Below are 13,225 nucleotides of genomic sequence, written 5' to 3'. Positions count from 1 at the left end.
GACACCTCAAACATGAACTTGAAAAGCCTTGATTTTGATTGTGACTCTATGATTTTCCATCTTCTCTCTCTCTCTCTCTCTCTCTCTCTCTCTCTCTCTCTCTCTCTCTCTCTCTCTCAATATATGGTCAAAGACATTGTGAAATTTTTGTTGTCCAGTCCTAGAGTTTATGAAATGCATTTCAAAACAATAAGGTATATAGTGTCTGTCACAATGTAGACTTAAAATATTGTGATATTATTTTTAGGCCTTAATGGCCCATCCCTAGGATGCAGCGACACTTACAAGCTGGGACAGGGGCATCAAATGGTTGGAGAAGATGTCCCAATTTTTCTTGGAATTGGGGTTGTACTTGAACTTGGATTTTAACTCATTTGTATGTCACTTTGGGCAAAAGCATCTGCCACATAAATAAATGTAGAATGTAGTTTGTGCTTTGTTTCAACAAGCAAACATTAGTATGTTGACACAAAAAACTGAGACAGCACTAAAAATTGATGAAGGCACAAAGAAATTAAAAGTGGACAGAAGTGACAGTCAATAACACATTGTAAAAAGTAAAATAAATTGTGTATTTCTTACCTCTTTCCAATTTGTCACATCTTTGCTCATCAAGCAAGTTTATTGCTCAACTCGGGACGTAATCAGAAAAAGTACCAGTGAGTCCAACGGCGAGGGCCATTCGCCGTGCCAGCTTGGTTCTCAACCAAGTAACTTGTTTAAAGACATTTGCAATAAAAGGACTGTCTTCCTCTAATCATATTTTCAGTTTAAATATAATTGACAGTACTGTACCAATTGTGAATGGATGAAGGTGAAACTCTAGAAGGACTCCCAGTGAAGGACTGTGACTTTCTCAAAAGTGCTGCACGTCAGGCCTCCCTCCATTCTCCCTTCACCCACTTTCCTAACTCGCTTTTATCTGTCCTCTCCAAACTTTATCATTTCAAGATGTTCTGAGGCTTAATGCATTTATTTAAGCTCAAAGCTTATTTAAGCTCCATTAAAGGTAATTATATACCCTGTTATAAGGCTCAGCCATCCCCAGAGTGGCCATTAAGTGTGGGTAGATGTGATGGTTCTGCCAGTGTTTGTGGCTGCCAGAACAATTATGAAGCTGTGTCTGTCTGTGTTGGGTAGAGCCAGGGTGGTATCCACTGTTTTTACATAAGTGTTAGAGCGGAGCTGACATGGACAGAGAGGGAATGTTGTGGAGTGGTGTGTGTGTGTGTGTGTGTGTGTGTGTGTGTGTGTGTGTGTGTGTGTGTGTGTGTGTGTGTGTGTGTGTGTGTGTTTGTGTGTGCTGAAGCTTTTCTTTTTGTGGTTTCTGTGCCATATTTTTGTTAACTGATTCATTCAAAACTAACCAGAAGCAGGAAAAGTTCAAGTGTCTTTATATTGAAAATCTCATCAATTTTACAGTCTCAGGGTTGGCAAGTGTATAAAGTGTGTGTTTAACCTGCAGGCAAGAAGGCAGCCATCCCTCCTGCTGTCTCACAGATAGAGATCATCCCTACAAGCTACTGTCAGCATGTCAAAGTAAAGAACTGGAAAGTGCCAGTGATTGATTTCAGTCTTTTGCGGCAGTTGTGGCTGCAGGTCAGACGAACAACAATAGAGCATCAGAGGAAGACAAAGTGCAATAACACTGAGAATAAACTAAAAACCAGAAAGGGAGACAGAAAGAATGACAGCGAGAAATAAAAAAACAAAACCCTTGAAAGTCAGGAGTCAGCAGTGAAGCGCAGAGAGAAATTAAAAGGAGATAATCACTTGAAAAGCTCTCCTGGACCCCAATTGGGATTCCAGACACTGAAGTGTACTTGAATGCCCTCACCTGTCCCATTCCCCTCAAAAAACCCCAGAGCTTTCATTCTCTTCCCGCCAGCTACAAGGAAATCCGTTTTAGCCGAGCCAGATGGAGGGACAATCCCTTTTAAAAGGCTGCTGACAGGGCACAGTGGGGCATGCAGTTTACTGCCAGCCCGTTGTGGATTCCTGTCTTGGCTCCATATTAAGATGAAGAGTTAATTCAGCAGAGGCTTCCTGAGGATATACAGTGAGAGGATCAGGCCAAGGAGGCCTGAGTCTAGCCTGATGGAACAACACAGTGGCTGAGTCACTGGCTGTAACTGGTATAACTAGGATATAAAACTTGATATGAACTTGAAATATATGGTTAGTGCTACACAGTAAAATGAAATACCAATGTATGAAAATTTACGTCGCCTGGATTGGCATCACCGGGGCCCCACCCTGGAGCCAGGCCTGGGGTTGGGGCTCGCAGGCGAGTGCCTGGTGGCCGGGTCTTTGTCCACGGGGCTTTCTTATAGCTCCTTAGCTCAGCGGCCATCTGTTGGAGTTTACCCCAGTGAACGAGAGGGTCGTTTCCCTGCGCCTTCGGTTGAGGGATAGGTCTCTCACTGTTGTCTCGGCTTATGGGCCGAACAGCAGTGCAGAGTACCCAGCCTTCTTGGAGTGCCTGGGAGGGGTACTGGAGGTGCTCCCACCAGGGACTCCGTCGTTCTACTGGGGGACTTCAATGCTCTCGTGGAGGGGTGTGATTGGTAGGAATGGCCTCCCCGATCTGAGTGGTGTTTTGTTACTGGACTTCTGTGCTAGTCACAGTTTGTCCATAATGAACACCATGTTCAAGCATAAGGGTATCCATATGTGCATGTGGCACCAGGACACCCTAGGCCCGAGGTCAATGATCGCCTTTGTGGTCGTGTCATCTGACCTCCGGCCGTATGTCTTGGACTCTCAGGTGAAGAGAGGGGCTGAGCTGTCAACTGATCACCACCTGGTGGTGAGTCAGATCTGCTGGCAGGGGAGTAAGCTGGACAGACTCGGCAGACCCAAACATATTGTGAGGGTCTGCTTGGAACGTCTGGCGGAACCCTCTGTCAGGGAGGTCTTTAACTCCCACCTCCGGGAGAGCTTGGACCAGATCCCGAGGGAGGCTGGGGACATTGAGTCCGAATGGACCATGTTCTCCACTTCTTTTGTTGACGCGGCTGTCTGGAGCTATGGCCGTAAGGTCTCCAGTGCCTGTCATGGACGGCAATCCCCGAACCCAGTCGTGGACTCCGGAAGTAAGGGATGCTGTCAAGCTGAAGAAGGAGTTCTATCGAGCCTGGTTGGCCCGGGGGACTCCTGAGGCAGCTGACGGGTACCGACAGGCCAAGCGAGCGGCAGCACGGGCAGTCGCAGAAGCAAAAACTCGGGTCTGGGAAAAGTTCTGGGAGGCCATGGAGGAGGACTATTGGTCAGCCTCGAGGAAATTCTGGCAAACCATCCGGCGCCTCAGGAGGGGGAAGCAGTCCTCCACCAACACTGTTTACAGTGGAGGTGGTCAGCTGTTGATCGACTGGGGAAAATGTCGGGTGGTGGAAGGAATACTTGAGAATCTCCTCAATCCCACTGACATGCCTTCCATAGAGGAAGCAGAGGCTGGGGACTCAGAGATTGACTCATTCATCACCCATCACCCATGAGATCCGCCCTGAGTACCTCAAGTCTCTGGATGTTGTGGGGCTGTCTTGGTTGATATGTCTCTGCAGCATCGCATGGCAGTTGGGGACAGTGCCTCTTGACTGGGGGTGGTGGTCCCCCTATTCAAAAAAGGGGACCGGAGAGGGTGTTCCAACTATTGGGGGATCACACTCCTCAGCCTCCATGGGAAAGTCTATTCCAGAGTACTGGAGAGGAGAATTCGGCCAATAGTCAAACCTCAGATTCAGGAGGAACAATGCGGTTTTCGTCCGGGCCGCGGAACATTGGACCAGCTCTATACCCTGCGCAGGGTGCTCGAGGGTTCATGGGAGTTTGCCCAACCAGTCCACATGTGTTTTGTTGACTTGGAGAAAGCATTCGACCGTGTCCCTCGTGGCATTCTGTGGGAGGTGCTCCGGGAGTAGGGGGTCCGAGGCCCTCTGTTAAGGGCTCTGGCAGAGTTACTGCCTCAAGTGGAGGAGTTTAAGTATCTTGGGGTCTTGTTCATGAGTGAGGGAAGGATGGAGCATGAGATTGACAGGCGGATCGGTGCAGCAGCCGCAGTAAAGCGGTCGTTGTATTGGTCTGTTGTGTCGAGGATTTACTGAGGATTTCAATTTACTGGTCAATCTATGTTCCTACCCTCACCTATGGTCATGAACTTTGGGTCAAGATCACGGATACAAGAGGCTGAAATTAGTTTCCTCCGCAGGGTGGCAGGGCGCTCCCTTAGAGATAGGGTGAGGAGCTCTGTCACCCGGGAGGAGCTCGGAGTAGAGCCGCTGCTCCTCCACATCGAGAGGAGCCAGCTGAGGTGGGTTGGGCATCTGTTTCGGATGCCCCCAGGACACCTCCCTTGGGAGTAAGTATTGTAAGCCAATAGTATCACAGTAGAGGGCTTCCTGAAGTGTCATGTGGGCATTGCCTGTCATATAGAGGACAGAAGGAAGGATGTTTTCTGAGCAATAAGGTCTAATGCACAGCCATGATGGAGAAGCAGAAGCGCCCCCCCCCCTCCTCTGGCCTCCCTCCTCTCCCTTCTTTTTTTCTTCCCCCTTCTCCACCCCTCCTATTTCTCCAAGGTGTCTTGCTCAATTTATTACCCGGCTCAAGGTGTTAATCCCTCACAGTTTTCATCACTTAGTGCGCCAATCAAAAAGGGCTTAGTTTATGTAATCTACCAGACTATTGTCAGCTCTTTTTGCCCCTCCTCCTCCTCCTCCTCCTCCAGCTCTCCCCTCACCTCATCTACCTTCTAAATCTTTCCACTCTGATCTCCACTCGCCCTTCTCCATCTATAGAAACGAAAGATAGATAATTTTTCAAAGCAGCTAATGGAAAGTGATTTGGATAAAGTATGCTTGCTCTGAATGAGACATAAGGTGTAGCGAAACGTATTCATATGAAAAATCTACTTTATAATGAAAAGATGGAAGACATGACTCTGCACTTTGGGTTCATGTGAGGGCACGGTAGGCTGGATGAGGCAAGGGAGTGTGGTTGGATAGTTAGGGTTTGTGAAACCAGATCTGCAAGCAGGTTTGTGGTTGGCACTGAACATGATGCCTCTGGGCGATTGCATTCACCTAGTTATTATTTTAGAATCTGTTCCTCTGGATCACTGCAGAACACCTGGACTCCCAGAGCTCAGGTGTTATTCTAAACGGCTTCTGCAGATATTCTTCCCAGGACACCAGGCCTGACCATGGGAACAATGTTAATACTGCTACCATCATATTAAAAACTTCTCAACAGCATTTAATAACAATTGTGGAAATCAAATTCCTAAAAAATGCAAACTGCTGCCAGATTCAGAGTTGTCCTTCATTTTTACTTGTTATATCGATGATTAACCATTAATTTCCTGCTTCCCATGTTTCATGCCGATAAAAAAACTAATAATTTCATATTTAACAACAAAAAATTGACTTTTTTATTTTGGGGTGAACTGTCTCTTTAAGTTACATTTGCTCAAAATGTCTCTCTCTTATGTTAAATGTACTAACTTGAAGACATGCCAAAAACACACAACTAAAGGTTATATATAATACGTTTAACATTCAACATTCAAACATGGTGTTCAGTTACTCAGCTGGCATTGGGATTATCTCTAAACACTTTGGCTGTTGCGATTAATTTTGATGGCTTTTTTTTTGTTCTTAAAGGGATAGTTCATGTTTTTTGAAGTGGGGTCATATAAAGTACATATCTATAGTCGATCTGTTCCCTACCGCAATCACCGATCAGCACAGCCTCAGTCTGGAGAAGTAGAGAGCTGCTTCAGCCCAGATGCTCAGCTTTGTGCTGCAGTGAACAGGGTCCAGAGAAAAAGTGAAATTTAACCCCCTAAAACAAGGCTAACCTAAAAAAATCTATAACAGTTCAAGTGTACATTGTATAGAGAAAATTCACACCGCTTTACATCACTGTCAGACCCGCCTTTCTTTTGGCACTTAATTTTCTCAACCGTAGAGCCTCCGTATCCCTACGCATTCGCGCAACTGGGCAACAGGTGATCTGCGAGTGGCAAAATACTGTGCGAGGCCCAGTTGCTGGACGAGAGGTTTACTTTCGATAAAAAAGAAACTTAACAATTTCAGACACAGACTGTAGAACCCCCATATCACTACACGTTAGTGCAACTGCGTAGGGATACAGAGGTTCTACAGTTGAGAAAATGTAGTGCCAAAAGAAAGGCAGGTCTGACGGCGATGTAAAGCGCTGTGAATTTTTGTCTATACAATGTACACTTGAACTGATATACATTTTTTTAGGTGAGCCTTGTTTTAGGCGGTTAAATTTCACTTTTTTTCTGGACTCCGTTCACTGTAGTACAAAGCTGAGCGTCTGGGCTGGAGCGGCTCTCCACTTCTCCAAACTGAGGCTGTGCTGATCGGTGATTACGGTAGGGAACAGACCGACTATAGATATGCACTTTATATGACCCCACTTCCAAAAACACGAACTATCCCTTTAAGATGCTTAATTCAAAGCAGTGCATGCAACAGTTTAATCTGAAAAAATGAAAAATAATGAAATTTATCTTTCCTAGTAGTTGTTGATTCAAAGAGGGAGGATTATTAGATATGAAAAAAGTGGCAGTCACACCTATTTTTTAGCCATCACCCACCCTCCAAAGCTAAGGGCCAATAATAGACATATTTCTTAGTGATAGCCCCTGCCTGTTCTCTCTCCCAGCAGCTTCACTTCATTAGTTCCAGGTAACTAGCATAGCATGGGATGAGACAGCGGGATCCCTATGAACAAGCCCTGAGTAAAATTTCCAAGGACTGAGCCACACTGCCAGCTGGAGCCCTGCTAAAGAAGCGTTACTAAATATACCACTGTGGTACACACAATGATGAAACCCTGCACTTTATTTGGAAAAGCCAATAAAAAGAAAAAGAGACAGAGAAATAAACTTAAATATTAAATCTCAGTCAAAGGTAATATGACAAATAGAGTGTGCAGAAGTACCACTGCTCAAAATTAGAGATATTTTTTTATTGTGTGTCTTGTGAATAGGTTTTTACATTTTTCATTTCATGTGGCTTCTATTGCATATCCATGCACATATATGCACCTATATAGCAATATCCCAACACACTTTGAGTAATGTGTATGAACTGTTTTGTGCTCACCAGTTGTTGGGACAGTGTGTGTCTTTGTGCTTGTGTGGCAAGTTTCCTCTATAGCATGCTGGTATTGTGATTTAGAAAAAGAGGGAGACTTGGCGACAGTCTTAGAAAGCAGCCAACCCTCTTTGCTTGCTGAAGTACACAAATAAAGAGCATAGAAAAACAATCCCTCCTTCCAATATATCTGAGACCTGATCCTAGTACAGACCTTCCCACCACAAGCTTTGAATAGATTTGAAGCTTGAATCTGAGAAGGGTCCTCTCAGTTTATAGGACTGCTGCAGATTTACAGCAATAACGGAGAGGGTTTTTTGTCTCTGTCTGTACCCATACTGGTCAGAAAGTTGTCTGGCAGACTGGCGCAGTGTTGTTGTATGTACTGGATTTATGTCTCCTGCTTTATATTAATTTTGTCTCATTAAAGCTGCGCCACAGGTTTCTCTCTCTTCTTGAGTGAGTTCAGTAAGCCAGTGCTAAAGGTACGGATATATTTCTGGGAAAAATGCTCACAACTTTTTAGAGTTAATCAAATGTTCAATTTTATTGATCATAATCTGAATACAATCTACCACGTCAGCTGCTGTTGTGTTGTGAGGCGCGTGGACTCAGTTGTGCTTTTACCAATGGCCTTTACATTCTTTTATTTTCTCCATCCAGACATTGACGAATGCCTGGAGAACAATGGTGGCTGTGATCACTTCTGCAGGAACACAGTGGGCTCCTTCGAATGCAGCTGCCAGAAAGGCCACAAATTGCTCACTGATGAACGGACATGCCAAGGTCAGTGACTAACTGTCAATCACTTAGATTCTCACTGTGTCATCTCCCCTGTCACACATCAGTCAGCTCAGAATAAACTCAGAGAGACAGAGGTTTAGAATTTTTGGTTTTACCTGACAAAACTCAGACTCACAATTTGTTTTCTGCTGGACATCAGTGGGGGTTGATGGTTATCTGCCTTTCTGGGGCAACAAGCACTGACATGCTTATCTGATAGCTCAGCTTGGCTACTTAATCCAACTGTCTCTTTTATCAACGATTAGAGAGATGCCTTAGCACACAAAACAGAGCTTGGACTAAGAAAATTAAGTGTATTTACCTCTGTAACGGTTAAAGCCAAAGCCACAGATTCATTGGGTTAGGGCACCTTCTTCTGTGCCTTTTTACACCCACTGACTTTTGTTAGATGAAAGCTGGATCAGCAGGGGGCAAGTGTTGAGTTAGTTTGTATTGCAGCTGTAACGGCCCATTCGGAAAGAGAATTTAAAGTAGACTTAATTTCTGTGGTAAAATGTGTAAACTTTATAATTACATTTTGAAGTACAATTAAATTGCTTTAAAAAGCATTGGTCTCCTCCATTCGCCAGCAGCTATTGGTAGACACTACAATATTATCATATACACATAAAAAGGAACCACACATGGCTAAAAGGATCAGTGAAACTAACGTGAATGGGAAACTGGTGCCTTAGAGCAAGTTTGCATCTTTGCTGGAGTCAGACAAGAAAATCAATATCAGTTTGGTCTCTGATCCTGTCCAGGGATACAGAAAGTCCTGCAGGACAGTAGTCTAGAGATATAAATATACTCTTTCCATTAAGTTCAGTACTTCCACGTCTTAGTGGATCTACTAGACTCACAGAGAATAAATTTGTATCTGTCTTTTGAAGATGACCAACAGAAACATTTCCATAAATGCTGGACTGTCTTTTTAAACTCCAACTGCTATAGTTTTAAAGTTTGAATGTGTCTGAATGCTTCTCTGAAACGCTTTTATGAGAAAAGTTCAAGCGTGCACAGTCGTCTTTCCCTGACAAGATAATGTAGAGTTTGTTGCAGCAGTGTAACTGACTTCCTGGACTGGGTAAGTAGTGTAGCAAAGAAGCCTCCTTGTGGTCAACGACTGTGTTTGTATGACCAAAGGCAGATTCTTGCTTACAAGTTGCAGCAAGACAGATGGGAGGGCAGACTAACACAAAATTCTTTTATTAACAACAAAACCCCGGGGTGCTTCTGTCCTCGGCCCAAACCCACAAACAATGTGGGTACATGTGGGTGTTTGTGTGTCCTGGATCAACTATGCATGATCAGTGGTGTGTTTGTATCCTTTAATAATGTGGTGTTGAGTGTTGTCAGCCACATCAGAGCACCCGTGCCTATTTCTGACACACCTTGGTCCGTACCATGCCAGCCAGTAGCTGCCAGGTTTATCCCATCCACTGACATCTGGACTGTTCAGCTTCAACATGACCTTAAAATGAAATATAATGTTTAATTTGTCAGCTCTTTCTGTGCCAGTAAGCTTCTCCGGAGAAGCTCGCTCCTGGTCATACCCTACATGCCAGTGTTAGAGCATTTGCCAGAAGTGGCTAAGAAACTCAAGCAGAAAGATGAATCGTTTGCCATAGTTGCATAAGCAATTCCCACAAATGATTCCTTCTACTCTAAATGTTTAGAGAGGCAGAGAGATAGAGAGAACATTGTCAGCAGTTATATAAATGTCGAAACACCTCATCATGACTGAGGGTGTGTCTTGCAGAAAAACACATTAATTATTTTATATACGTTCATCTTACATTAAACAGTTGCTGACAGCTCCTGTGGGCCTGGATCAGTTTAAGTAAACTCTGCTTGTGGCCTAGCTCAAAACAGGCAAGCTATTCCAAAGTCCTCACATGGACAGTTGCCTGGAATATTTACCAAGCCAACATCCAGGCCTTAACAACTTCCTCCACATGACAAACTCCATTATGACATTTCGTATTTTTAGCTCCTGTAAAGCCCCGTGGAACAGCCTGAAATAAACCAGGTGAGTTTGAAATGCTGGCCTCCATTCCTGATAGGTTAATAATATTTGGTGCAGGACAAGTATACATAAACACATGTGCAGGCAGGCGTGCACACTCATACATACACACACTCAGATGGACTTTGACGCAACACTGAATGAGACTTCTCAACCTCATTCCAGTGGAGTCTTTTGGTTGTTATAATGAGCTCTTGTCTTAGTTTAGTTTAGAGCGTATATATTTGTTTACTATCATGTCCACTGTGATTAATAGGATGGCCTCTTTAGTCTGTGGTGAGGAGCTTGTGTTTCTCCATAAATGAGTCATTAAGCCCACAATGTCTGTTAAACCACTCATCTCACTGACCTCTGCTTCCACCAAAACCTCTATGCTCTCATTGGATTGATTTAGACAAGTTCATAATTCTACACATGTGAAATCTCCTATTACAGTATGTCATTTTGTCACCATCATCATAGTAAAACTATTGAGCTTATGCCCCTTTTTTGATGGCTTTGATTCCGGTTTTGATATCTTAACTTCCTGTTACTGTCGCTAACTATAAATACGAGTTTAAAGTCACAGTCTTTTAGGTTTCCATAGCCTGTTATGCATTGCTTGAAGTTGAGAAGTTAGTAATTCTGGTGACTTGACAGCAGATATCAAATAAAGAAGATGATTAAAGTTATGTTCATCATTACTGTTATTAGCTTACAATTAGCTTATCTTTATTTTGCAGCAGTACATAAGCTGGTGAAGAAAAGAGCCGATGTTTAATAAATCAGTACAATTACCACAAACATGGTGCTGATTTGTGATTGTTTTGTCTGGAATCTGATGAATTAAAACACAACTTTTCACCCCACCATTCAATGAGTTGATATAAGAATAACATTTAGATTATTATGCTGTTGCACGATAATAAACCATGTCTATGTCACAGAAAGCTGGAGTGTCACAGTATGAATAACCAAATTAGTTTGTACTGTTTCTTTTATTTATGGCTGAATTTTCTGTATTTCAAAGGCCCATCTATGGGCATTGCAAATTAGCTTTGGCTATAAATGCTGTGGTGTGTGGCATCAATTCATACTATTTGCTTCGGCACTTTGACTTGAGATTTTAAAACATTCTGAATGGCTATGAGACAACTTATTATATTGTAGTGTTATATAAACATAATAAAACACAAATACAAACATATTCTGACCAGTCACAGTGACTATTCCTACAGTCCCAGAGCTGTGCAGGAGAACTGATTTAATTAGCGCTGGAGTGTAAACGGCAGTCATGTTTGTTAGACTGTTGGAGAAAAAAGCTATTTGTCAGTTCTTCATGCTACTGCTCAGTCAGATATTTGCTAATTTTCAGGTAGAGCTGCAGATTCCAATCTACTAAACTCAAAGCATTCAAGAGTCAGAGCACTGAGAGGCATGTTGTTAATACTGTTTTTCGGGAAATGTGGTACAATTCGATTTTCTGTTATCGTCAGGATGTTTTAGGCATGGAAAAGATTATGCAACAGGGATCAGTAGTACTAAGCACATCTCTGTTAAAAGTCATGGGAATCTCCCTTTCTGATGATTTTTCTTTAACAGCTATTCTTTGCTGGCTGCAACAAGGCATCCCTTTACTGAGGTGAATGGGAAACTACAATGAGTGAATGAACAAAAAAGGCAATTGATTCTGATATCCCTTGCAGCATTTAGTTTGTCCATTTCCCCTTCTCAAAGGTTTCTGATGCATTACGTGCAGTATTTCTCACCAGTCATGTATCTTTTTTGGTCTTCCTCAGACATTGACGAGTGCTCCTTCGAGAGAACGTGTGACCACACCTGCATCAACTACCCCGGCAGCTTTGAGTGCTTATGCAACAAGGGATACATCCTGTATGGCCTCACTCACTGTGGAGGTGAGAGTCTGCTCACATCTATCCAAGTGCTGGGAACATGGGAGAAATATGTGAAACTGTCCCAAAACTGGCAAATCGATAAAGCTGAAGTGTGTGTGACAGAGTAGATACAATTTCTGTTAAGGTGATGGGTGAATCGCGTGTGTGTGTGTGTGTGTGTGTGTGTGTGTGTGTGTGTCAGAGCACGTTCCTGTGTATTGGTTTGTCTGCTTGTCTGTGTGTTTGTGTGTGTGTTGTCACACATCTGTAGCTCAATCAACACACACAGTTCTGACTGTCCTGTTGTTGGACTGACTGACGTCACTGATGGTAAGGTGGAGTCGGCATGAACACATTAACACACTCAGCTGCCAGTTTATTAGGTTCACTTAGGTCAAGCTAATACAGCCCTGCAATAGCAAAATCAGTCCTGCTCCCTTCATCAAGGTTATAATATTTCTCGTAACATAAATAGCTGTTTCTGTTTTTCCTTGCTGGGTGGACAAAATAATTGACCTGCCAGTATGCATAAGTACAGTTCAACAGCATTACTAGCTGCAGCCTCTAAAATGATCATATATTTGAAAGGGAAACTTTTCCAAACATGATCCAAAACTATCATTAAAAAAATGTAAAGAGAGAATGGAGATAATGTAAGTGTCAGTGTCACAGTTCACTCTTCAAATCATTCAAAGCTGACACACCTGATATTACCTGTATGTTCATACCCACAATTGTTGTGATTTTTTAAAGAGTGCCAAGTTTCAAATTACAGTATATCCAAGAGCATTCTATCTATTATTAGTAAGGGAAGTCAGTGTATCACTGATGTAAAGGTATGTGGAAACTGATTAACATCTTTAGTTGCCCGTTTTTGTTATTTCTGTCATTATTTCTGTTTTTTGTCTAATTACATGTACAAGTCAAAAGTGAAGAAAGTGAAGATTTATTCATACTCTCATACTGACTGTCCTGCTCTCTGTGGTTGGCTCCCAGACATTGATGAGTGCAGCATCAGCAACGGGAGCTGTGAGCATGGCTGTGTTAACACCCAGGGCAGCTATGAGTGTGTGTGTCCTCCTGGACAGAAACTCCACTGGAACAAGAAAGATTGCATTGGTAAGTGTTTGTGAGTTTTTCTGCTTTCGAGTTTCTCCACTTGTGCTGTGGTGGATTCCGCACAGCGGGCCCTGAACGGAGGTATGTGTGTGTGTGTGTGTCCAGGTGGTTGTCATGGTGATGTGACTCTGTGTGTTCCTCAGAGGTGGCGAAGTGTTTACCCAATGGGAAGCCAGCGCCCCGAGCCCAGCTGACTTGCACCAAGAGTGGAGGAGCAGAGGTCTGCTCTCTCTCCTGCCCTTCCAACGCCCTCTTCCTCGCAGGTACACAAACACACACACACACACACACAC

General features: G+C 43.4%; 1 protein-coding gene across 2 annotated transcripts in view; it reads left to right on the top strand.

Moving 5' to 3' along the window:
* The window catches only part of scube1 (signal peptide, CUB domain, EGF-like 1), a 126,856-nt gene that overhangs the window by 94,237 nt on the left and 19,394 nt on the right, over nucleotides 1–13,225 (top strand). For both annotated transcript variants that reach the window (XM_037122243.1, XM_037122242.1), the window contains 4 exons: nucleotides 7,791–7,913; nucleotides 11,718–11,834; nucleotides 12,810–12,932; nucleotides 13,076–13,195. In XM_037122243.1, the coding sequence (XP_036978138.1) occupies nucleotides 7,791–7,913; nucleotides 11,718–11,834; nucleotides 12,810–12,932; nucleotides 13,076–13,195 (483 nt within the window). The remainder of the gene's footprint in view (nucleotides 1–7,790; nucleotides 7,914–11,717; nucleotides 11,835–12,809; nucleotides 12,933–13,075; nucleotides 13,196–13,225) is intronic.

The sequence above is a fragment of the Acanthopagrus latus genome, chromosome 14 (genome assembly GCF_904848185.1).
Source record: "Acanthopagrus latus isolate v.2019 chromosome 14, fAcaLat1.1, whole genome shotgun sequence".
NCBI classification, from domain to species: Eukaryota; Metazoa; Chordata; class Actinopteri; order Spariformes; family Sparidae; genus Acanthopagrus; species Acanthopagrus latus.
The sequence above is the reverse complement of the archived record's forward strand: the minus strand, read 5'-3'. Positions and strand labels throughout refer to the sequence as shown.